This window comes from Melanotaenia boesemani, chromosome 13, assembly GCF_017639745.1.
Source record: "Melanotaenia boesemani isolate fMelBoe1 chromosome 13, fMelBoe1.pri, whole genome shotgun sequence".
In the NCBI taxonomy this organism is placed as follows: Eukaryota; Metazoa; Chordata; class Actinopteri; order Atheriniformes; family Melanotaeniidae; genus Melanotaenia; species Melanotaenia boesemani.
This window is the reverse complement of record NC_055694.1, coordinates 34,835,151-34,858,515: the sequence shown is the minus strand read 5'-3', so window position 1 is coordinate 34,858,515 and position 23,365 is coordinate 34,835,151. Positions and strand designations below refer to the sequence as shown.

The window sequence follows — 23,365 nt, the reverse complement described above, 5'->3', positions numbered from 1 at the left end:
CCTGATAATTTATCAAAAACACTTCCTTCATTAAAAATAAGTTATAATCAAACTGTACCTGCAATAAGACGCATGATGTGACGCTTTATCCATTTGTATTTTAGCTCATTTTTTCTAAATACATCTCTCAAATTTAATTTTAATTAATTGCAATAAACATTCTGTATGTTTGGATGTTAGACTTCTGTAGAAAAACCAAGTAAATGAACTTCAAAATAAAAAAACAAAAACTTTACAAATAAACCATAGTATCGTGGACACAACGTTAACAAAGCCATACTTTCTCTGTCTGAGATGTAGTTGGAGTAATCTGAAGGTGTGGAGATAAACTATTAGGGACGTTTCCAGGAGTTTCAACATAGATGTGAACACAACTACCTCATGGATGTAACAGAATGACAAAGCTGCACATCTAGCATTTATCTGCTCTGGGGTGTGCTTTCGAGTCTCAACCACACATACTGCTCCAAGCAGAAGGGAAGGTGATGCAACTTGAAGCTAGTCTGGGCATGGCACACATACCGCAGGAGGAGCAAACTGGACGACTGCCGAGATCCACCCAACAGGAAAGGTGGAGCTCGGCATCAACACATCTCCTGACTGATCAGAACATGGCAGCTATAAGAGGTGAAAATGGGATCAAAGCTTTAGTGACTCATAAGGATGTGGAGCTATATGCTAATGGATCTCAGAAACTCCGTGGAAACCTCTGTGGGGTGTATGAAAAGTGAAATCTTTGTATCTGGGAATAAAAAACACATCTTACAGGCAGTTTCTTTTTAGTGGTTTGAGACAACGAAGACTGTTTGGACAGTCTGTTCAAAGTTAACATCAATGTCAACATTTTTTACAATCATTGTCTAGACTGCAAATATTGTTGGCAGCAACAGCTCACCATCAATAACAATGCCTCAAACGGTCCTTCACACTTGGATATTGTTTCATAAGAGAGCTGGGCTGCAGTTGGGGGCGGGGGTCACAGAGAAATATTCAAGGCCTGCCGTAGCAGCGTCTGAAAGCTCTTTGGCAAAGAGACACAACAAGAGTTTAAGAACAGGGTCCGGTTGGATGGGGATCTAAACCAACAGAGGAAGGTTTGGAATTTGATGCTCCATGCAGATGAGAAGCAAGCAATACCCAGCTTCATCTAGGATACGTCCCAGGTGGCTGCTCACGTCAAGTCATGTTTCATATGGAAGACGTGCACCCAAACTGCCAACACTGATGCATGACATGGTGGCTCCTGCTGCTAAAACAGAGCAGGCTCAGGTGAAAGGCTGGACGGATGGTCTCACCATGACAACTCACTGCCATCCTCTTAGAAATGAACTGGTAACTCAGGCCATTCAGGAATGGAAGAAGAAGAAAAAGATACAACATGGAGACAAATAAAGGTGAGGCACATTAACCCTCTGGTGCATGAATTATTACAAACAGTACCACATTTATTTAAATAAAATATTTTACTTCTACAGACATGCACATTGATGCTTTTCTGTATTTTAATCTTATTTAAACTTTTACTCAGTGTGTTGATTTTTCTATTTGATCTATGAAAATATTTATAAATAATATCTTGTCATATTAATATAAATTTTCTATAAAAACACCTGGATCATTTTCTTGTCCTGTTTATCACTGAGGCAAACTTGGTAATGTATGTATAATATATATATATAATGGTATATAACAGTAATGTATGTATATATACTATATCAAATGTAGTTATTCTTCATACGTGGCAGAGTGTTGGTGACTCACTAATGTCCAATGAAGCTGCTAATGTACGATCCACATCCACGCATACATTTAAAAACAGCCTTTAAATATGTGTCCTCTGTAGTGGACACTATGCATTAAAGGGTTAAAAGAAGAGAGGTTGAGCAACAGAAAAAAGTTGCCTAAGGACAGAGATAAACTAAGATAGCTAAATGGTCCTGATCAGTCATGGGAGGGTTCGAGCTGTGCATGCTTGTGCATTACAGGTTAGTTCTTGCCACAGGAATGCAGATCAGCTACAGCAGGGGTGTGCCACACAGCAACCTCAGGCACCACTATTTTAACTTACAAGACCACAATGGTACCATAAAACACACCTGAAAAGGGCAAACTAATATTAGAGCATTTCTGATGTTGGCCCTAAAAAAAGGAAAGAAAAGAGTAAAAGGAAAAACTAGGCTCCTGGAAAGCTTCTACCTCTGCCTGAACAATCCACCTCTGTTAGTTGTCACACAAAGCCCTCCTCCTCCTCAAGGTTATTGTTAGGACATTATTCACTCTAACTTTCTGATACTGTGCACAGATGAGTGTATTCTCTACATCTGGAAGCCACAAAACATGAAAAGAATGGCCGGCATTCCCAACAGACTACAGCATACCAAGCCTGATAATTTATCAAAAACACTTCCTTCATTAAAAATAAGTTATAATCAAACTGTACCTGCAATAAGACGCATGATGTGACGCTTTATCCATTTGTATTTTAGCTCATTTTTTCTAAATACATCTCTCAAATTTAATTTTAATTAATTGCAATAAACATTCTGTATGTTTGGATGTTAGACTTCTGTAGAAAAACCAAGTAAATGAACTTCAAAATAAAAAAACAAAAACTTTACAAATAAACCATAGTATCGTGGACACAACGTTAACAAAGCCATACTTTCTCTGTCTGAGATGTAGTTGGAGTAATCTGAAGGTGTGGAGATAAACTATTAGGGACGTTTCCAGGAGTTTCAACATAGATGTGAACACAACTACCTCATGGATGTAACAGAATGACAAAGCTGCACATCTAGCATTTATCTGCTCTGGGGTGTGCTTTCGAGTCTCAACCACACATACTGCTCCAAGCAGAAGGGAAGGTGATGCAACTTGAAGCTAGTCTGGGCATGGCACACATACCGCAGGAGGAGCAAACTGGACGACTGCCGAGATCCACCCAACAGGAAAGGTGGAGCTCGGCATCAACACATCTCCTGACTGATCAGAACATGGCAGCTATAAGAGGTGAAAATGGGATCAAAGCTTTAGTGACTCATAAGGATGTGGAGCTATATGCTAATGGATCTCAGAAACTCCGTGGAAACCTCTGTGGGGTGTATGAAAAGTGAAATCTTTGTATCTGGGAATAAAAAACACATCTTACAGGCAGTTTCTTTTTAGTGGTTTGAGACAACGAAGACTGTTTGGACAGTCTGTTCAAAGTTAACATCAATGTCAACATTTTTTACAATCATTGTCTAGACTGCAAATATTGTTGGCAGCAACAGCTCACCATCAATAACAATGCCTCAAACGGTCCTTCACACTTGGATATTGTTTCATAAGAGCGCTGGGCTGCAGTTGGGGGCGGGGGTCACAGAGAAATATTCAAGGCCTGCCGTAGCAGCGTCTGAAAGCTCTTTGGCAAAGAGACACAACAAGAGTTTAAGAACAGGGTCCGGTTGGATGGGGATCTAAACCAACAGAGGAAGGTTTGGAATTTGATGCTCCATGCAGATGAGAAGCAAGCAATACCCAGCTTCATCTAGGATACGTCCCAGGTGGCTGCTCACGTCAAGCCATGTTTCATATGGAAGACGTGCACCCAAACTGCCAACACTGATGCATGACATGGTGGCTCCTGCTGCTAAAACAGAGCAGGCTCAGGTGAAAGGCTGGACGGATGGTCTCACCATGACAACTCACTGCCATCCTCTTAGAAATGAACTGGTAACTCAGGCCATTCAGGAATGGAAGAAGAAGAAAAAGATACAACATGGAGACAAATAACGTGATTGTAAAGGTGAGGCACATTAAAAGAAGAGAGGCTGAGCAACAGAAAAAGGTTGCCTAAGGACAGAGATAAACTAACAGTTAAATGGTCCTGATCACTCATGGGAGGGTTCGAGCTGCGCCTGCTTGTGCATCACGGGTTAGTTCTTGCAACAGGAATGTGGAGGGCCTGCAACACCGCCATTAGATCAGGTGACACACAGCTTATCCAGAGCAAGTCTGAGGAGGGGCATCATCATGGCCAAGCAGTGCTACAAGCTGAAGTTGGAGGTTCACTTCTCCAACTCTGATCCCCAACGCATGTGGCAGGGCATCCAGGCTATCAGTGACTACAAGTCCAGCAACTCCACCCCTGTACTTCCGTTGTTCCAGTGCCAAAACAGCCTGACGTGCCTGAACGACAACCGCCGTGTAGCACTCACACCCATTGTTGTGAAGTGAGCACCTGGTCCTGGCACACCTGAAGAGCAGCCTACCACCCACACTGGACCCATACCAGTTTGTCTGCTGCAGGAGGACAGAGGATGCAGCCACCACCACAGTGCTGCACTGTGCTCACACATCTGGACAATAACATAGCGCTGCTTGTTGACTAGTTCAGCCTTCAGCACTCATCTCCTCCAAGTTGATCACTAAACTTGGAGATCTGGGCATCAACATCTCCACCTGTCACTGGATAGTAGACTTCCAGACCAACTGGCCCCAGTTAGGTCAGGCCACGCCTGCTCCACCATCATTATCATCACACAGGCGTACTGCAGGGTTGTGTTCTGAGCCCATTCAAATTTGCAGATGACACAGCAGTGATAGGCCTCACCAGCAACAACGAGACGGCCTACAGGAAGGAGGTACAGCATCTGGCCGCATGCTGCGCTGCACATGCCTCCAGCTACAAGCTCCTGGGGACCCACATCTCTGATGACCTCTCCTGGTCCACCAACACCTCCAGCTTGGTCAAAAAGGCTCACCAACACCTTTTTTCTGAGGACATTGAGAAGACACCACTTGTCTTCATCCATTCTGGTGAACCGCTACAGCTATACGATGGAAAGCATCCTGACCAGCTGTGTCACAGTGTGGTATGAAGATGCTGCAGAGGGTGGTAAAAACCACAGGGACTGCACTTCCAGCCACTGAGGACATTCAGGGGAAAGGCTGCTTACACCAAGCTTGCAGCATCCTCAAGGACTCCTCCCACCCTGCCAACCTCCACCTTTTGCCCTCCAGCAGGCGCTTTCATGAGCCTCCGGACAAGGACCACCAGATTGAGGAACAGCTTTTCCCCAGAGCTGTTTCCTTACTGAACTCTGCCCCCTGCCCCTACACATCACTAAACCACCTCCCCTTTAAGTATACTATGTGTGTCTCACCCATCTTTAAGTCCACCGTATTAAACCTTAGTGTTCATATCTCCTCATGTCTGTACATCATGTCTATATCATTCATATCCATGTATCTGTAGATTTACACTTGTCTACTGCACCTTAACCTCTATACCACAACCTGTAAAGTATATTTATAGTAATTCATTCCATATATCACAATCTGAATAAATATCTGCACATTATATTTATGCATACCTACAGTATGTGTACTTTCTCACATATCTATATACTATGAACAAAGTGTAAAATTGTTGCACTGACCTGTCCAGGTGTACTCTGCCTCTCACCTGCTAAAATGTTGGGTTAGGCTCCCGCTTCCTTGTGACCCTTCAGTGGTCAAGGCAGTATGTATGTATGTATGTATGGATGTACATACGTATGTTTGTACGTACGGATGGATGTATGTACGGATGGATGTATGTATGGACTTATGAATAATTATTGCACTTCTGGTTACATGCTAAACTGCATTTTGTTACTCCGCATCTGTACATGTGTAATGACAAAGTTGAATCTAATATAGATCAGCTATAACAGGGGTGTACCACACAGCAACCTCAGGAAGCACAATTTTAAACTTAGAAGATTTCACCATAAAACACACCAGACAAGGTCCTAAAAAGTAATAAATATATAAATGAGGAGAATCTACTATGAAAGGTAAGCTGCTCCTCCTCCTCGGTTGCTGTTAGGACATACTGTAAATGTGCTCACATTTTTGATAACGTACACAGATGACTGTATTATTCACTTCAGGAAGCCACTAAACATGCAAAGAATTTGCCAGCATTCCCAGCAGACCACAGCGTAGCAAGCCTGATGGAGCCCATATACGGACACAAATCGCCACAGACTTCCCCTGTGCTGACTCACAACCCTCCCAATCCCCCTGACACAAGTTTGCGTGTGTCTAGTGTAGAAGCTACCATATGTAGAAAGTGTGTATATGTGGTTGATATTCCTTTTGTACCCAAAATTCCCATGACTCATCCATTTAGCTTGTTTGTGTTGCAGGACACCCGCTCCCACCCCGTCAGACCCATGACACTGCATGACGTCATCGCTACCCCTGACCCGCAGCCTGACTTTATCCCAGCATCTCGACGAGGGAGAAGGGCAGCAGCAGGAGGAAAGGCTCTGCACAACATTCAGGTTATTCTGAAGCATCTGGAGCAGATTAGTCCTGGATCTTGTGGGGTAAAAAACAAGCAGCACAGTCTGGTAGAAAGTCCTGAGGTCTCTGCCGTCCCTGTCCTCAGTAGTCATCACAGATATTCACACAGGACAGTCAAATCCAAAGTGCAGTACTAAGACCACCAGGATAGAAATGAATTAAACTGAAAGGTCTACTTGAATTATATGTGTCCATTTTAATATCATAAGGGTACACACACCAGTTTTCAGTGGACTAGAGCAGTAAAAGACTGTCCAAGCAAACTACAAACCTGGCCAATGACTCGGAACTGTAGGCAGCTGATAAGGCAGGAAACAAAAAGGTGGAAGATGGTTTGTGGAAGGTATTAAAACTTTTGGAGACTTGTTTAAAAAGGGACTTTACAAACCTTCTCTAAAGACAGGCCGCCAAGTACTTATTTTTAAAATATCGTCAGGTGAGGCATTACATCACCTACGATCACTAGAAAGGCCACCCTTGGATGAACTTGGCCTTAACAAGCAGGAAGCTGGACAGTTAATATCCTACATATATTCAGGAATATCTGAAATGTAGGATATAAAGAAATAAAAGCAAAATATAAATGGGAAGAAAACCTTGGAGAGAAATTTAATGAAGAAGACTGGGAGGTATTATGTAGACAGGGTCAGTGTTTCTCTTACAACACTAGACATAGAATTACTCGAAATAATCTAATTAACAGGACATATTACACTCCCAGCAGGTTACACAAATAATCAAGACTCTCAATTCTGTCCGAGACGTAAAAGTGAAACAGGAACACTGTTACATACATATGTTCTGGTAATAACTAATGATATTTAATAAAATTAATCACGTAACAGGAATAATAAAAATACAAACTTAGATTTATTTGAATGGCTAATAACTGTATGGCTAATCAGTGGAAGGATGTACAGCCACCTACACGGCTCAGGTGGATTCATAATGTACATAAAGGGTGACATGAAGAATTTGAAAAGATTTGGAGACAGTTTGTTTATTAGACAGAAATTTTGGATAAGTGATGTTCCTGTTAATGTATGTACGTGTGTTCTGCAAACAGCCTGTCAGCTTTAAAATCTTGGTTTAAGATGCACGTGTTGGCCTTTGGCTGAGCACAGGGTCCCTACTGGAGTTTTTATGTTGAACCTTTGTGTGTTGTCCCTGAGTTTTTATATTTTATTGGTTTGTGTAAAGCACTTTGGGGGCTTTGGCCGTATAAATGTGCTAACTGGACATGGACACTTGTCTGTTTGGTTTTGATAGTTAGTGTGTGAGAAATGGTCAAACTTAAGGAATGAACCCACACTTTACCCGATTGCTACCAGCAAGTAACACACCTGTATTTAGGGCTGGGCGATTAATCGATAAATCGAATTTTCCATTTCTGGAGATTTATTTTTATGAAAATCTGGAATTTTCCAGTTAGTTAGCAGCAGACTTCGCCCTCCCTCCACACCAGAACGGTGTCTGACAGATTTTCAGTGAAGTGTCTCTTCACTCACGCCTGGGATTTATCTGTGTGTATAACTGCAGTGAGACATGCTGCTCTGTACAAGATGCAGAAGCCAACTTAACCCAAAAACTCTAGTTAAGAGACGACCTTCATCTGGGGAAAATATTCCTGCAATGGATCCTGTATGATGAGGATCCAGATGGAAAGAGATCACGGATGCTTTGTGTCGCATATTTCTATGTATATGAAGTCGTTTAAATAGTGGAAAAGCTACGACATTATATGCTTTATTTTTGCTGGCATTCATTTATATAAACAAATAAATGTTTTTAATAAGTTTATTTTATATTTTGTAAAAGAAAAGAAAAAGAAAAAGATTAAAATCAGAAACCGGATTTGGTTATAAAAAATTGGAGATTTTACTTTTAGGCCATATCGCCCAGCCCTACCTGTACTGATGAGCAGAAAATTAGCGACTGCATCAAGTACAGAGCAGTTAGTGTGTGTGTGTGTGTGTGGGGGGGGGGGGGGGACTGCAGATTCCAAACCTTCATGCTTGGAAAGATTCCTAAAGATACTTGAAGGAAGCACAATGCAGATACATGCAAGCATGACTGGAAAAAGCATGCGTTTCCTCAGTGTGTCCAGACAGAACACACAGAGGAAATATGTCACATTTCACGCTGGTCTTACACACACACTTTAACACATACATACATACACACACACACACTTTAATCTACACTTTAAGATGGAAGCTGTTGCAGATTTGCCTTAATATAGTGAGATGAAATAAAAAATAAAGATCACCTATAACACCTGACTGCATCTCCAAACATCCAAAATATTAAGCACACCTTCCTTCCTTCCTCCTCACACACTGTAGCTACTACACTTCCTGCTCTTCCTTTCTACTCCTTCCAGTCATCTTCCCTCCCTCTGCTCTCCTCCACTTGAAAAAGTTCCCCCGGTCTTTTAGCCTTAAAAGGACAAAAGCAAACTGGAACTTGGCAGACCTCCCATTCCCTGGGCTGTGGTTACAGACCGGGAGGGAGGACGGGGAAGGGAGGCAGAGGGGTGGAGGAACAAGACAGAGAGAGCGAGAGAGAGAGAAAGAAAGAAAGAAAGAAAGAAAGAAAGAAAGAAAGAAAGAAAGAAAGAAAGAAAGAAAGAAAGAAAGAAAGAAAGAAAGAAAGAAAGAAAGAAAGAAAGAAAGAAAGAAAGAAAGAAAGAAAGAAAGAAAGAAAGAAAGAAAGAAAGAAAGAAAGAAAAGCTCAACGTAAAAATGGTGAATGAGGTTTAAAACATTTTCTTTAATCAACTCTGGAAACGACCACCAAGCCGAGGAGCGGCTGGTCGTTTCTGGCCTGGCGAACATGATTCCGGTCTGGGAAAGCCGATCCCCTCTAGACGTCTTTCTGACAGGCAGCTGTAGGTAAAACCTCGTAGCAAGACACCAAGCAAAGAGCAGAGTAAAAACCCAACGAGCTGGAGCTTCACCTGAACAGTGTGTCATGCAGGATGTGGTCTCGTTGCTGATAATCTGCCATCTATGAAGAACAAGCTCTGTTATGTGTGCTTGTTCACTCTGAACACGAGGGATGGGGCATGAAGGCATCTTTCCAACTATGATGTAATGCAATAGCCGGAATACCACTGGAATGAATAGGAAAGCACTGTCCACTCACCCACACCGTCCACTCACCCACACCGTCCACTAACCCACACCGTCCACTCACCCACACCGTCCACTCACCCACACCGTCCACTAACCCACACCGTCCACTCACCCACACCGTCCACTAACCCACACCGTCCACTCACCCACACCGTCCACTCACCCACACTGTCCTGGCTGGGGAGATCTTACAGCACAGGTAGGGTGAAGATGATGCTGGATTAGCTGTTGATAGGGGGCTGAGAAAATCTGCATGACTTCTGTGGTTTATCTTCAAATTTCACAATGTGTTTAGTTTTTATTTTACACTTCTGTTTGCGTACGTACGGTAACTTTCAAACCCGACTGCATAAATCTATACTGTAAAACCCTCTGAGTGCAGAGACATGAGGGCCCAGATCAACCGGTCTCACGTTCAACCAGTTTTAAACCCCTACCACTAAATACAACACCTGATTCTTCTATCACCAACATGGAGCACAATTATTCTATTATGATGCAACACCACGGAGAGACGGTTGGTTTCAACTTGCACATCCAACATAGCTGCTAGATGTGCAGTTCCACCTCCACCGGGCTTATGATGCATCCTGCCTGCGTGGGTAACGGGAAGAGCTTGGCTGGACAGTCACCATCAAACCACCACAAACTCCAAGCAGGTTTAGTCACGTACAGCTACAGACGTTTTCCTGAAGGCTTTTCAAATCATGTCTGGGCTGCTGACTGGCTGAAATAATGAACATAGGTCTTATTCTGAACAGCTGACGCCACAAACAGGATGATGCAAGGGAAATCATCCAACTTCCACCAACTTCGGTGTGGTGAGACAGACAGCTGTTGGACACAAACAAGCTGTGTTCTCAGCAACCTACAGATTTAAAGAGCCGTTTAACGCCGCGTGCTTCAATCACAGCAGACTCAACTGAGCGCAGGATGACGAGCGGTACAGTCAGTGTCTCCAGTCCCTGCTAGATGGCAGCCTTGCTGCTCTAACTGCATTCCTGAATGAACACATGCGAGATCTCTGGATTTATCAGTAGTCATGTGTCTGCTGCTGCTGCCAAATCATGGGTGGTTTTGTCAGAGTTGCAGAAAGAGAGATTACCTACTGAGCTGCAGCCTCTTAACAATGAACACTGCACTGCAATCTGCGAGGACTGCGAATGGGAGGAGACCGAGGCTGGACACTGCAGCTCAGAGCTGATCCAGCAGGGTGACAGCAGCTGATCCACCTCACGGAACAAGCCTGAAATCAGATTCTAATGATACGTAACGGCCCTGTGATTAAAGGAGGAGGAGCAGGCCGGTAGTGGCAGATGTAGAATGAAGTACAAGCTCAATTACAGAAGCTTTGCTGGCTGAGAATTTCCACCTTGGAACTGCTTTGCACCAATAAAAACAGGCTTTCTAAGAAGCTGATCTAGTCAAGGCAGGGCGTAGCAGACGGCAGAAACAGGCTTCCTTTTCATATTTCACAGATCACAGAATGAGTCTAAAATAAACAGTTTATGTACAACTAAGCTAACTTAAATTAAAGGTTTGCTTTTTAAAAAATCTGAACATGTTATTTGACAACAATAATTACATTATAAAAATATGTTTTTATATTAAACCAAAAGTAAACCCTCTTTAAATTCTAAAGTTTGACATTCAAGACATGATACATGAATAAAAATCAGGCCTTAAACATCATAACAGTTACTGAACCAAAACTAACCCAAGAAGCAGTTGGTGAGAATCTAACTACGAACAATGACTGAATAACAGAACCACCTTCAGCAGCAATGACCTTCAGTCGTTTTCTGTCTCCTGTTTAACGTTATCCGACGCTCACATCATGAAGGAATTTCGGTCTTTTCTGTACATCGTTGCTACAGATTGTTGACGTTTGAGGCTGTTGACTTATTAACAGCTCTCTTTAAGTCCCAGCTGAGAACTGGACTTTGACTGGACCACTGCAACACCTCCAGGGTTTTCTTTTCCCGTCATTCTGCTGCAGACTTGCTGCCGTGTTTGGGATCACCGTCCTCATGCTTGAGCCAGTTCCAGCCAAGACTTAGCTACAGGACAGATGGCCTCACACCTGACCACAGAATACTTGGACATGTCCATTAACAGGACTTTATGGCTGACTCAATGACTGTCCCGGTTCTGTGATGGGAAAACAAGCCCAGATCATCAGCCCCCCACCACCATGCTTGACAGCTGGTATGAGGAGTTGGATGCTCATGCTAAATGTGGTAATCTCAAACTACTGCATGTTGTGCATTATGGCCAAACATCTGCACTTTGGTCTCACCTGTCCAGAGGACATTGTTCCAGAAGTCTTGTGGTTTGTTCAGACTTTGCCACCATGTTTTCTCCTGCAGCCCTTCCAAACATCCCATACTGTGACGTGCTAACTGAGACCTGCTGAGTCTGATATGCGGTTTCTCTGAGCATGGTCTGATCAGCTTCCTGGAACCATCCCTCCTGGGAAGTTTAGCAACCATCTTGAATGTTTTCCACAGATAAAAGCAGTCCTGGAAGTCTCACTGCTCATCGGGCCAGTTGTTCAAATAACATCCAGGCTGCAAAGAATCTAGGAGTAAAATTTTATTTCAGTCTTGGTTTTGAAGTCAAGACATTTTTCTTTTCCAGCTAAAGGTCATTTCTAAAACAAAGTAGTTTCTTTTAAACTGCTGTTTGTAAAACTTCATGCACACTTTGGTCTACTCTCACCTTGACGACTGTAACTGACTGAACTCAGGTAGCCGTCCTTGCTCCCTCTGCCAGTTCCAGTTGATCCACAAGGCTGCAGCTAGACGCCGTACTGGGACAAAAAGGTTTGACCACATCTCCTCTGTGCTTGCCTTGCATTAGCTTCCTGATAGATTTCATATTCTTCCTGCTCGACTGTAAAGCCTTAAATAACCTTGTCCCAATTCTATCTGGGACATATTGACCTGCTACGTGCCCCCTGACCACTGAGATCCACAAACAAACCTCCATCGATGGCTTTTTCCATTAAAACCTCCACCAAATGCAACTCTGGCCACTGAAACCAAGTTTCTAGCTACCTTTAAATCCCTCCTTAAAACTCTGCTCTTTCAGGAAAGCTTTAGCCATGTCTGGAACTTAGCACACAATTTATTATTGGGTTTTTGTGAACATCCATCTGATCCAACTCACTTTAACATTCTTTTATAGCACTTTCTCACTGTAAAATTATGGACTCCAAACAGTTTGAAAATGGCCTTAAAACCCTCTTAGATTGATGGGCAGCAACAATGCTGATGTCCTTCGTCGCTGCATACACACCAGATGTTTGCTTTTATAGATGAGATGCTCACACCTGCTGAAACAGTTAATCAGGAGCATCTGGCTGCTATTTACCCTCTTAATTCCTGTACAGTAGAAGGACTGTTTTTGCATTTTGGCCTAGTTTTTCTAGAGTAAAAACAATATATCCAGTGGTGTTCTTCTGAAGACGTATTACTTTATTGCAGGACCTGGTTAGGACCAGATTACTTTGTGTCCTGACACAGAAGACATTTGTCCTGATGCTTAAAAACATAGATAAATAAATAAAACAAATACTAGAACATTATAATTTCCCTCTGGCATAAGTAAAGTTTTTTTCCTTTTATAAAACCTGAGTACTGAAAGAAGAAAGTTGTAGGAGGGACTACTTCTTGGTAAAGTGCAACAACTTCTGATAAGTCATTGACCCTTTCATGCAGCTGTTGGGTGTGTCTTTTACACTTGGATTGAACAGATTTGGAACAGTGTGATGACTTTCCCAGCTTTCTGCTGGACTAGGCCAACTAGCTACTAACTACTAACTAGCTGCTAGTCTGAGCTTCAGATGTCTGAAACACTGCAAGCAGTTTACTTTGGAATTCTAGACAAAAAAAAATAATTCAAATAATTCAAAATAATTTAAGCTTTCAGTCATTTAGAAATATCAAACATGTTGGTTTCGACTATGGTTGGACTGTTTTTTCTTAATTCATAAATCAGTGGCAGCCATTAGTTAACAGTCATCTCCCAGCAACAGGCTACTGAGTCAGGCTAGACGCCGTTTTACATGACAGATTGATTATTAATTGTTATTGGTAGTTGGTTAAGCTCCATGCACGGATACCGTGGTCCCGTTCAGGTGAAGTACTGGCCATTTCTAAGAAGCTCCTAATGAAGTGTTACACTGGTCATTGTTGTGTATCAATTCTTTCCCATTTTTAGCAACAAACAAAAGGAGAAGTGAAACAGGTGTGGACATCTAAGATTCAGTTAGAAATGGTAGATCTTACATTAGTTTAATGGGGATAAACCTTTAAGCATAAACTTTATTTCAAAGGGTTCAGGGTGAAGAGAAGAAGCTTCGGGGCAGAGAAGGAGGGCGAGGCTGATGCATCACGCTGGGCAGAGATGGCAGTTTGGTAATTTGTGGTGAGTGTTGCTGCCTGGGTGTGTCCATTTTCCGCAATGAAAGGAGGAAGTAAAAGAAGAGCAAACTCCCCTCTCATCTTCAGATTAAATGACTCAAAGGGCCAGCTGGAGATGAGGGTGAGTCAGCTGGAGGAACAGACAGGCAGGGCTGAGCAGGGAGGATTACCGGAGCCTGGTACTGAACCTGAACAACATCAGAGCCCCAGACTTTCATAAAATACTCTGAAATCAAGATTAGAAAACATGACATTCTTACAACCTTACATGAACCACAGTACTTATACAATACAGTCTCCACTGCTCATCCACCTTCGTTTCAAGGCTGTCCTGCTGTTAGAAACAAGGTTCAAACAGCGCCATCACTTCACCTGTTGGCAGCAGCATGAGGCAGTAACTAGTGTGGAAGTGAAGCGAGCCAGACATTCCCGAGGATGACAAGGACTCACTCATGTCTGATTCACGTCAGACGATCACAAACCCCTTCCTGTGACTGTCTGTAGTACCAGTTTTATCTCAAAGACAAGACTTCCGTCTCTTCATGCTCTGCTGCCTATCCATCCATCTAACTGGTCATTTATACAAAATATGACCCGTTAACTTAGAAGTGTGAGCAAATTCATCAAGAACTATTTGATCAAGCCCCTTTGAGAAATCTACTCTTCTAGTCCAGCAGCAAACAACCCGCAAACAACAGAGAACTGGAAAAGTGTCCGTGTTGGTAGGAAGCAAGCGGCTGCGTTAAACCCACTTTTACATCAGAAAACATGAGCCAAGTATTCTCAGCTGCTGTGGAGACCCAGCTCGCCGTGAGCACAGACAATAGGCCTGTGTTTGTCTCTCTGTGTGCAGGATCAGCCACCCTGTCCTACTGGGCCCGGGTCACATCCAGGCCTACAAAGTCTGGCTCAGACTGGCCCAGTCCAATCAGGGCAGCTGGAGAACAGAAACCCAGGGCCCCACAGTCAGACCCCCTCCTCCCAAAACAACCAGCCTCAGATCTGGACAGAGAAAAGCTGTGCAGCCTTGGACAGCAAGGAAAATGTCAGTGAACACACATTAAGTCGTGCTACCAGCAGACTTATCTAACACGTTCATGGGAGTGAAATATTCACGTTTAGATGCGTTTTTTCACCCAAACTGTTCAGGTCAGCTTCATTCTGCATCCTGCAGGCACATGCGGTGCTCTTCATACTGGCTTACAGCCTGTGTGACAGAAGGAAAAACGGCCACCACCGACATTCGTAACCTTAGAAAGTCCAAGAAGGCAGGGCTGCCTGACACACTCACACACTCCTCACACCCACCTATAGACACCAGTTTGATGTTCTCCTTGTCCAGGAACTCCAAGGCCACGGACACGTTCTCCAGCTGCATCTGGCGGAAGGTGGGCCTCTGGTTGTACTTTCTGAACATTTTCTTCTGGGACAGGACCTCCAGGAGTCCGATGAGCCGCAGCCCGTCGCTGAGGTCCGTTTGCAAGTTGCCGATCCGCTTGTTGACGCATTTTAGGTGCTCGTTACACCAGCGCGTGAAGGTGTTCTGCTGGATCTTCTTCCACGGGGCATCCTCGGCCAGGTCCTTCTCCGTGGCGGGCATTTCTACGTCCTTGTCCGTGGAGAGAGCGTTGGGAGCGGGCGCGGCGCTCTGGTGGAGCCGGGGGTGGGAACCGCTCATTTTTATGGTCTCTGGGTGGAGTCTGCTCGATATTCACTTCACTCACTCCCTTCCTCAGCTCCTCTGCAGAGAACAGAAAAAGCAAGACAAGAGAGAACATGAGAGGTTGACTTTAGCCCGGAGAAAGAGATTTCGCAAACAAAAGAGGCGAATAAGAAAAAGTGTGATTGCCAAAGTGATGAGGCAGCGCGAGCTGCAGTCGCGCGCATTTTCATGTTCACAACAGTTAGGGAGACATGTTTCACGTCCTTGAACAATACTGAAGATGATTAATTCACCCCGAACAAAGTTATGAAGGAGAAACACGCAGAGAAGTAGCTGAATTTGTGACATGTTTTTATGTGTTCAGCTTTATTCTGGTTCCTCACTTCTGTTAATAATCACATTGGACCAGTCTGAAGCCACTAAGATGTTTCATAACTGCACATGATGAAAGAATGCTTAGGCTGAATTATTCCCAGGAGAAACATGCCACACATTACTAACCAGCAGAAACAAAGCCTCAGTTTGATCATCAGGGATACTTGTTTAGGTTTAGGAAAACCCCAAACCGCTTAAAGCTCAATATTTTAAAAGGAACATAATGAAAAAAGTGATGCACTGAGTAGCTTCTCATTTCTTAAACAACCAGTGTCCCTGGAAAATATGTTAGTCTGATTAAAAAGAGTGAAATTATCGGTCTGCATCAAGCAAACAGAAGAAGAGGACTCCCGGAACAACTAAAACTGGGTTAAATACTGGCATGACAGTGGTGAACAGCCATCTTTAAGGAAGAAATGTAGTGGTGAAGGATCTTTATTGGGGATCACTTAAATGTTTGATTAAATCAAATTTAACAAACCAAAAGTGGATCTTATGACAATGTTCGTCAGTGAAAGTAAAAGAATTAACACCCAGTGTGCAGAAAAATCAAGGAACTGGGAGTTAACAGTTGTGCAGCCTAAAGATATCCAGATTCAGAAAACTTTATTTATCCCATACAGGCAATTCATTTCCAGCTTACCACAGTGCAGTGTGTCAGACATCATCAGTTCCCACAAGGTCGTTGGAAGACACGACAAATAAATACATTACATATCAGTAAAGCATAAAGAATAGATTCTGGAGCAATAGAAACGGGTTCTGTTGTCTAATGAGGGCAGAATTTCCTGTTGCAGGGATGGTAGGATCAGAGTAAGACGAGTGGTGGCAGTTTCTACGCCCCGAACGTGGAGGGAGGTGTTATGGTCTGGGGTTGCTTCATTTGGTTAGGTTAAGGTTCAGCTACTTTTGTGCTGTAAAAGAGGCGGTTACCTGACTTCTGAATATACTGAATATATTACTAAATATAAGCTGAATGACCAGGATTTTCATCAGTACCTTTGTCCCTCCACTGGTGGCATAAAAGCGTATTCCAGTGAATTATTCCGGCACCATGAGACATATATTCACACGTGGGTCTTAGACCATCTAAGAGCAAGAGGCTGCTCTGTCCTTGCAAACGTGTTGATTATAAATCTTAAAAATTATTACAAAAAGAGACAAGAAGTCCACGAAGGATTGTCGAGACCAGAGCTGTTCATGCTTTTTTATGCCATTTAAAACATGAACTTCTGTTTCAAACTATTTGTAAATGACACAAACATTACTTGTATTTTACATTTACCTTATTTCTGGGACATTTATTCCAATGTTCAGCACTTTGGTCAGTCATCGCTGCTGTTTTTAAGGTGCTTTATAAATAAAGTTGGCTTGGCTAGTCTAGACCTAAATAATAGTCTAGAAAAGAGAGTTTTTTTAACATGTTGATTCAAGATCCAATTTTATTTTATTTTAAATTGTACCTTTGCAGTCTATTTTTTAGAAGCAAAATATTTTAATTAGATAAACGTGTGTTTGTACCAGGTGACGAAACGGGAAAATGTGGTAAACTAATATTGCATAGCACTGATCTGGGCACTCCACCCTCACAGGCAGAGGCAGCAGGAGGAAAGGGTGGACAAAACAAAGCGATGCTGCAGATATACAGTTAAGAAATGAGTTCTCTGGTGGGTCCCTGTGAGGATATGAGCTCATCAGATGGTCATGAGTCCCAGGAGTGATAAATGTTTGAGCTTTGCAGAGGGAGCATCAGTGACTTCTGCTGTTTGTGTTCAGCTGGGTTTAGTTGCTGTGTGAGGGCACAAGGAGGGGCTAACTTGTAATGTTTTATTACAGGCTGAATGTTGGCTTTCATCTGAGTCCATGCATGACGTCACTGCACTGCAGCCCTATCGCTGAAGAGGTTACAGTGCAGGCACTGAATGTCTAGACGTCACACTTTATCTACCTCCTCTGTTTGCTCCCACAGCTCAAACACACCAGATCCAAATGTGCCTCATGATGCTAAACGTAAGTGTTTGAGTTAAGATGTGTAGCGGGAGGCAGATTCATCTGATATATTCTTTCTAAAGTTTTGAGTGTAGTTTTAAGATCTTTTATGGAGTGTAACAGAACACAAAGGAGGTAGTGAGGAGATGACGTGTTCAGCTTGAGGGTGGTGTCTACATCAGTCTTCAAATAACTGTCAATATGCAAACATCCATGCCACCGTTCAGAGCTAAATAAGGAAAGATAAACAGCGTTTAAGCTTTTATATCTTAGTGTATTTAATGAGGCTGCATGCAAGGCCATTAAACAACACAAGGTAGTATTCATTCTGTTCGAGTATATGGACATAATGTTGTCTTTTTGCTGAGTCAGAACACATGTCTAACTTTATGCCTGCACAATATTTTGTGACTTTGAAGATCAGGTGGGACTCATCCCTCTGGTAAACTAGAAAACTGAGCTTTCTAAGATGCATCACGATATGTTTTCCTGCAACTAGCATGTTGTTAAGATACCTTAAACCAAAAAAATGGTTTTAATTTCAGCTGCTACTGACAGTGAGGGAAACGTTAAGTGCAAAAATGACACAAAATAAAGTGTTAAAATGAATTTTAATTTAAAGAAGCTGGTAAAGCCAGGTTGATAACAGGGAAGTGTGTTTTTGTATCCATATGAACACCTGAACACAACACATCTAAAATAACTGCATAAATAAATATTGTGAAGCATATTTCATTCATCATTTTAGCTGTGACAGGTTCTCCGTGTGTTTTAACTCTAGTCAGCTTTCATGTTGTTTCTAGCTACTGCAACCCTCACGTTTTACACGTTTTATTTGTGGAAGGTAGGCCCTCTGACAGGGAGCTGCCTCACGTCTGATCACCATGCAGCTAATTCTGGGCTTTTAAATATTTGTCACAATGAACATCGGATGTAGGGAAAGTTTACAATACAATGATATGAAGTTACATACTTCAGATTCAACAGTTATTCTTACATCCAAGAGAATTTCTAATACTGCGTCGCGGTATGGTCCTTAAACACAACCTCTTTTTAAAGTTATGTCCATTTTCTTTCTCTGAATAAGATGGTGGGAGAAATGTGACTGCAGCTTTTTGACTAAATAAGGAGATCAGTGCCAGGAGCCACAGTGTGGCCTGCAGCCATCAAGAATGCTTAGCCTTTGTGTGTGTGTGTGTGTGTGTGTGTGTGTGTGTGTGTGTGTGTGTGTGTGTGTGTGTGTGTGTGTGTGTGTGTGTGTGTGTGTGTGTGTGCGGGTTTATTTGTGTGTGTCTGGTTAAGGGGGAATCTAAAGAATGCTCCTCACCCCTAAAACAACCCTGGAGCCCCCAGTCTTAATAACACCCCAATAAAAGGGCCCTGTTATTGTAAGACACACAGTGGAGCACCAGCATACTTTTACACTGCCGTTTAAAACAATAGAACAATAGCGTTAGATCATTTTGGGCATTCAGCTCTGATCCCTGTAGATTTGTAATTTGCTCCAATTCGCAACTTTTAATTCTGTGTAAACAACACTTAACCAGCTCGATTAACATATTTAACTGATGACAACAGCAAAACAGGAAACAAGGCCAAATTAACAGCAGTGAATTTACAGAAAATGAATGAAAGAGGATGAATGTTTGGATCAGCTGTGCAGAAAAGAGCTGCCTGGAAGTAAGTGAGAGTTAAGGAAGCTGGTAAAATGTTCGCTGTGTATAGCAGCCTATTGTTTCTGTGGAATTTGCTAAATAAACCAGACAAACACGGGGCGGAGACACTATGAAATGACCGAGACACGTCCAGATGTCTTACAAGTGAAGCTTGAACTGGCCTCTCTAGATAGTCATTTGGCGCCCTCTAGTGTTCAAACATGATATTACACATTGTACTCTTCTTGCTTCACACCTTCCAGCACATTTACCCTAAATAATCCCACTCAGCTATATTTTTTGTCAAACTATAATACTTTAATAAGAATTACACTAAATACAAGATCAGCTTTCACTGCAACCCACTCAGTAATAATTTAAAATAAAACTCCATCAAGTAAAACTAATACAAATAAACATCCTTGTCCTTAGAACTAAAATATTGTACTCTCTTTTAATATTATGCATGACATGGTTAAATGTTGAAAAAACATCCTGAATGAATCCAGTTCTAGATGATCTTTGTAATCTAGACTGAAGGATGAGTTGAATAACAGAGCTTAATATTGTACTGGTATTTCACTTTTTGCCTTCCAGCCAAACAATAAAACGAGTGAAACAGCATAAACTCCACTTCCTGGACAAATGAAACATATGAAAACCCGAGGGTGGGGTACAAAGATGAAGGTGCTTTAAAAACTTATTTTAAAGACCAACCAGAAGTAGGAAGGAAGCTTTTATGCATGATGATCTTGTCAAAAATTGCATTAACTGCTTAACGTTCTGAAAGTACAGAAACTGTGACGTGGTAAATAATAAATGAGATCAAGGTACATTAGTTTGTGATATAGGGTATCTGAATGAGTGTGGGCTTTTCAGCCTCCCCACCCAGTAATACTAACATTCTCACAATACAAACCTGTAATATCAGCAGCTTCTCGTTATCACTAACCGCACCCTATCTGCCCACAGCAGCACCAAGTTAGCACAGGAAGTTAAACACAAGACAACACCTCCACCACATGAATGATGTGGAGTGAGCAAGTCAGATGCACAGATTACAGCTAAGTTACGGTTTTCTGCTGGAGTTTCTGCACAGTTTGGTGGTGATGACACCGCTTACTGGGTGACAGTAGACCTAGAGGAGTCAAATGAGGACAGGTTTCTGTTTACTTCTTATGCCAGCTTCATGCTTTCACCACTTCCCCGCTCGCAGGCTTCTTTAATTCAACATGCCATCAAACCAAGAAGATGCTAGAAGTATCCAAACCTCTCCCAGACTTTTCAAAAGTTCCACAGAGTCATGTAAACATCTGCATAAAAGCTGAATTTAGATCATCACCTGAATTTTAGATGCACCCCATCCAACAGGTCACTTTGTAAGAGAACGAAAACGATCCATAAAGTACTTCAAAAAAACAAAAAACAAACAAACAAACAAACAAACAAAAAAAAACAGTCATTAGCTTTATTTTAATAAGTCATTTAAAAAATTTAAAATAAATGTTGAGTTCTTGATGTGAGCAAGTCCACCTTGGGCTGATCCTCCCTGTATGTTACAGCCACGTCTGAAATGTGAAGCCAGTGAGGAAGTGTCTCAAAATCGAACATAAATAGCAGCTCCTAGTGGTTAGACATCACTTTAGCAACAGTAATGAAGGACAAAACATTTTCCATTTCATTCTATGACCTATGTCCTTGGTTGGGTTTAAAAATCGGTTTATATGAGCCAAGAAGCTAACCAGCCTAGCCAAGCAGGTTTTCTGCTGTTTGCATCACACATTTAACAAGAAGCAGTCATGTGGTACAGCCGAATGACCACGAGAGCTGTGGAAGAAACACTTTATAGAGCAAAAATGCACGGTGGCCCTCAGTGGCCAAAATTCTTCCAGACATGAGGATGTTTTTGTCTGAGTGGATCTCAGGTGCATAAAGGTTTTTAATGATGAGAAAGTTTTCTGTCATTGAGCTTTGGTTTGGTTGCACACTTGACTTTTAAGATTCTCTTTGAGCGGCACTTGGCAACAGTAGGTGGACAAAAAGATCTCTTTTACCAAAAGAAACTCACAGTCAGCCAGACTCCAGCCAGGTAAGCATGTATTTCCCTGAAATGAACAGTTATCAGAATTTAAAGGCACACAGAGAGGGAATAAGCACGAATCCCCTTCTGTTTATCACATCGTGTGATGTGATGCATTAAAAATGACAGTAGCATGTGAGAATGTAAATATTTTATCTTGATGCCACAGGACCACTACAGGAAAAAAACAACACATTTTAGCCTACAAATCTCATAAAAATGGACATTTTATGACAGGCTGACTTGTCATAATGGTTCTGCTTGGAATAAATTTAATCACGAGAACAACTGCCATGTTAAAAATTAAAACAATTAAAAACAACAAACTAGCTCTTCCTCATAGCTTAATGAGAAGCCAGGATGGAGCTGTCTATGGCTGCAGCCTGATGGAGCCGCAGGTGTGAACACCGTTACATTTCTGTTCAACCATCTCGCAGGCTGCACACACCAGTGTGAGACCCGATCCCAGCGGCGGGGGGCGCAAGCGGCCACTTTTCTGTCCCGGTAAAAGAAGTCAGTGTCAGTTCATTACCTTATTTGGTGTGTAGCCCCTAATTGTAACACCGGACAGATGCTTCAGCCCACTTCTACTGAAGCAGGGCACGCGCTCGTGCACAAGAGCCTATAAACAAAGTTACGACTATAGATGGATGGATAGGTGGGTGGGTGGATGGGTGGGTGGATAGGTGGGTGGGTGGATGGATGGATAGGTGGGTGGATGGATGGGTGGATGGGTGGATGGATGGACAGGTTTTATACCTATACAAACGCTTGTATGATAATGCCAGTGGCGGCAAAGATAAAATAGATTCTGTGGACCAGCGATCAGGTAAATTTCACCAATAAAACTGATGGCGCGTGAGGTGTGGCACCGCACCGCAACAGTAGTTCACATGATTGCAACCGCATACCCTCCGGTGTAGGCTCTACCTCTGCCACACGGCTCTGACAGGTCACAGTAACACACCCACGAAGCTGGCACACATCAGCTGTATCACAGACGTCCGCCGCGTGCAGAGCGCACGCACCGCCAAATCTACCACAACCTCCCTGAAGATTTTAGTCCAGATCCGACTGAAGGAAACTCTCCCACAGTGAAAAGTGTCACTCGTACCCACAAGTGTGCAGCGTGGACGACACTCACCTGCGTGTTGATTTAAGTGCGCGTGTCTCTGGTCCGCTCGGTCAGGACGCGCAGCGGCACTGCTGTTACTGTGTGTATGCGCTGCACCAAGGTCCCGGAGCTCCCGACCCACGCACAGTCCCGGTGGGGCAAAGGGGTGGATTTCAGTCGTAGTGGTGGCGTAAAGGAAAAGAAAGAGATAGTCCCTCTGCTCTTTGGCTCTTTTCTACCTCCGCCTCTCTTGTCCTTTACTTTCTAACTTCTGCCGGGAGATCCTTAATTGGTAAAGAGAAAAAGTTCAGAGGCGATGGGGGTGTTGCCTCCTCCTCGTCGTCCCCCTCCCTCTCTCTCTTTCTCTCGCTCTCTCTTGATTTTTTTTCTTTTGTAAGGATGACGTCATGACCTCGCCTTTGGGATTTTAAAGGTATGATGTCACCAGCCCCTCCAACGTTTACATCTCCTTCATCTTTATTTTACCCCAAGGGTGTGTGTGAATCATTCTCACCAATCTCTGATCCGTTGTGTGTGTGTCCACATCTAAGTGTGGCTTTTGATCACTTTTACCTGTTTTCAGACAAAT

The 23,365-nt window shown here is 42.8% G+C and overlaps 1 protein-coding gene across 3 annotated transcripts in view; it reads right to left on the bottom strand.

Annotated features, from left to right (window-relative positions):
• The window catches only part of flna (filamin A, alpha (actin binding protein 280)), a 50,787-nt gene extending 27,748 nt beyond the window's left edge, over positions 1 to 23,039 (bottom strand). For 2 of the 3 annotated variants that reach the window (XM_042003002.1, XM_042003001.1), the window contains exons 1-2: positions 22,807 to 23,038; positions 15,209 to 15,641 (exon numbers count right to left, since the gene is read on the bottom strand). In XM_042003002.1, coding sequence (XP_041858936.1) covers positions 15,209 to 15,578 — 370 coding nt within the window. In that variant the 5' untranslated portion in view covers positions 15,579 to 15,641; positions 22,807 to 23,038. Of the gene's footprint in view, positions 1 to 15,208; positions 15,642 to 22,806 lie in introns of all 3 variants that reach the window. The other variant, XM_042003000.1, reaches the window with a different exon arrangement.
• Positions 23,040 to 23,365: the final 326 nt, after the last annotated feature.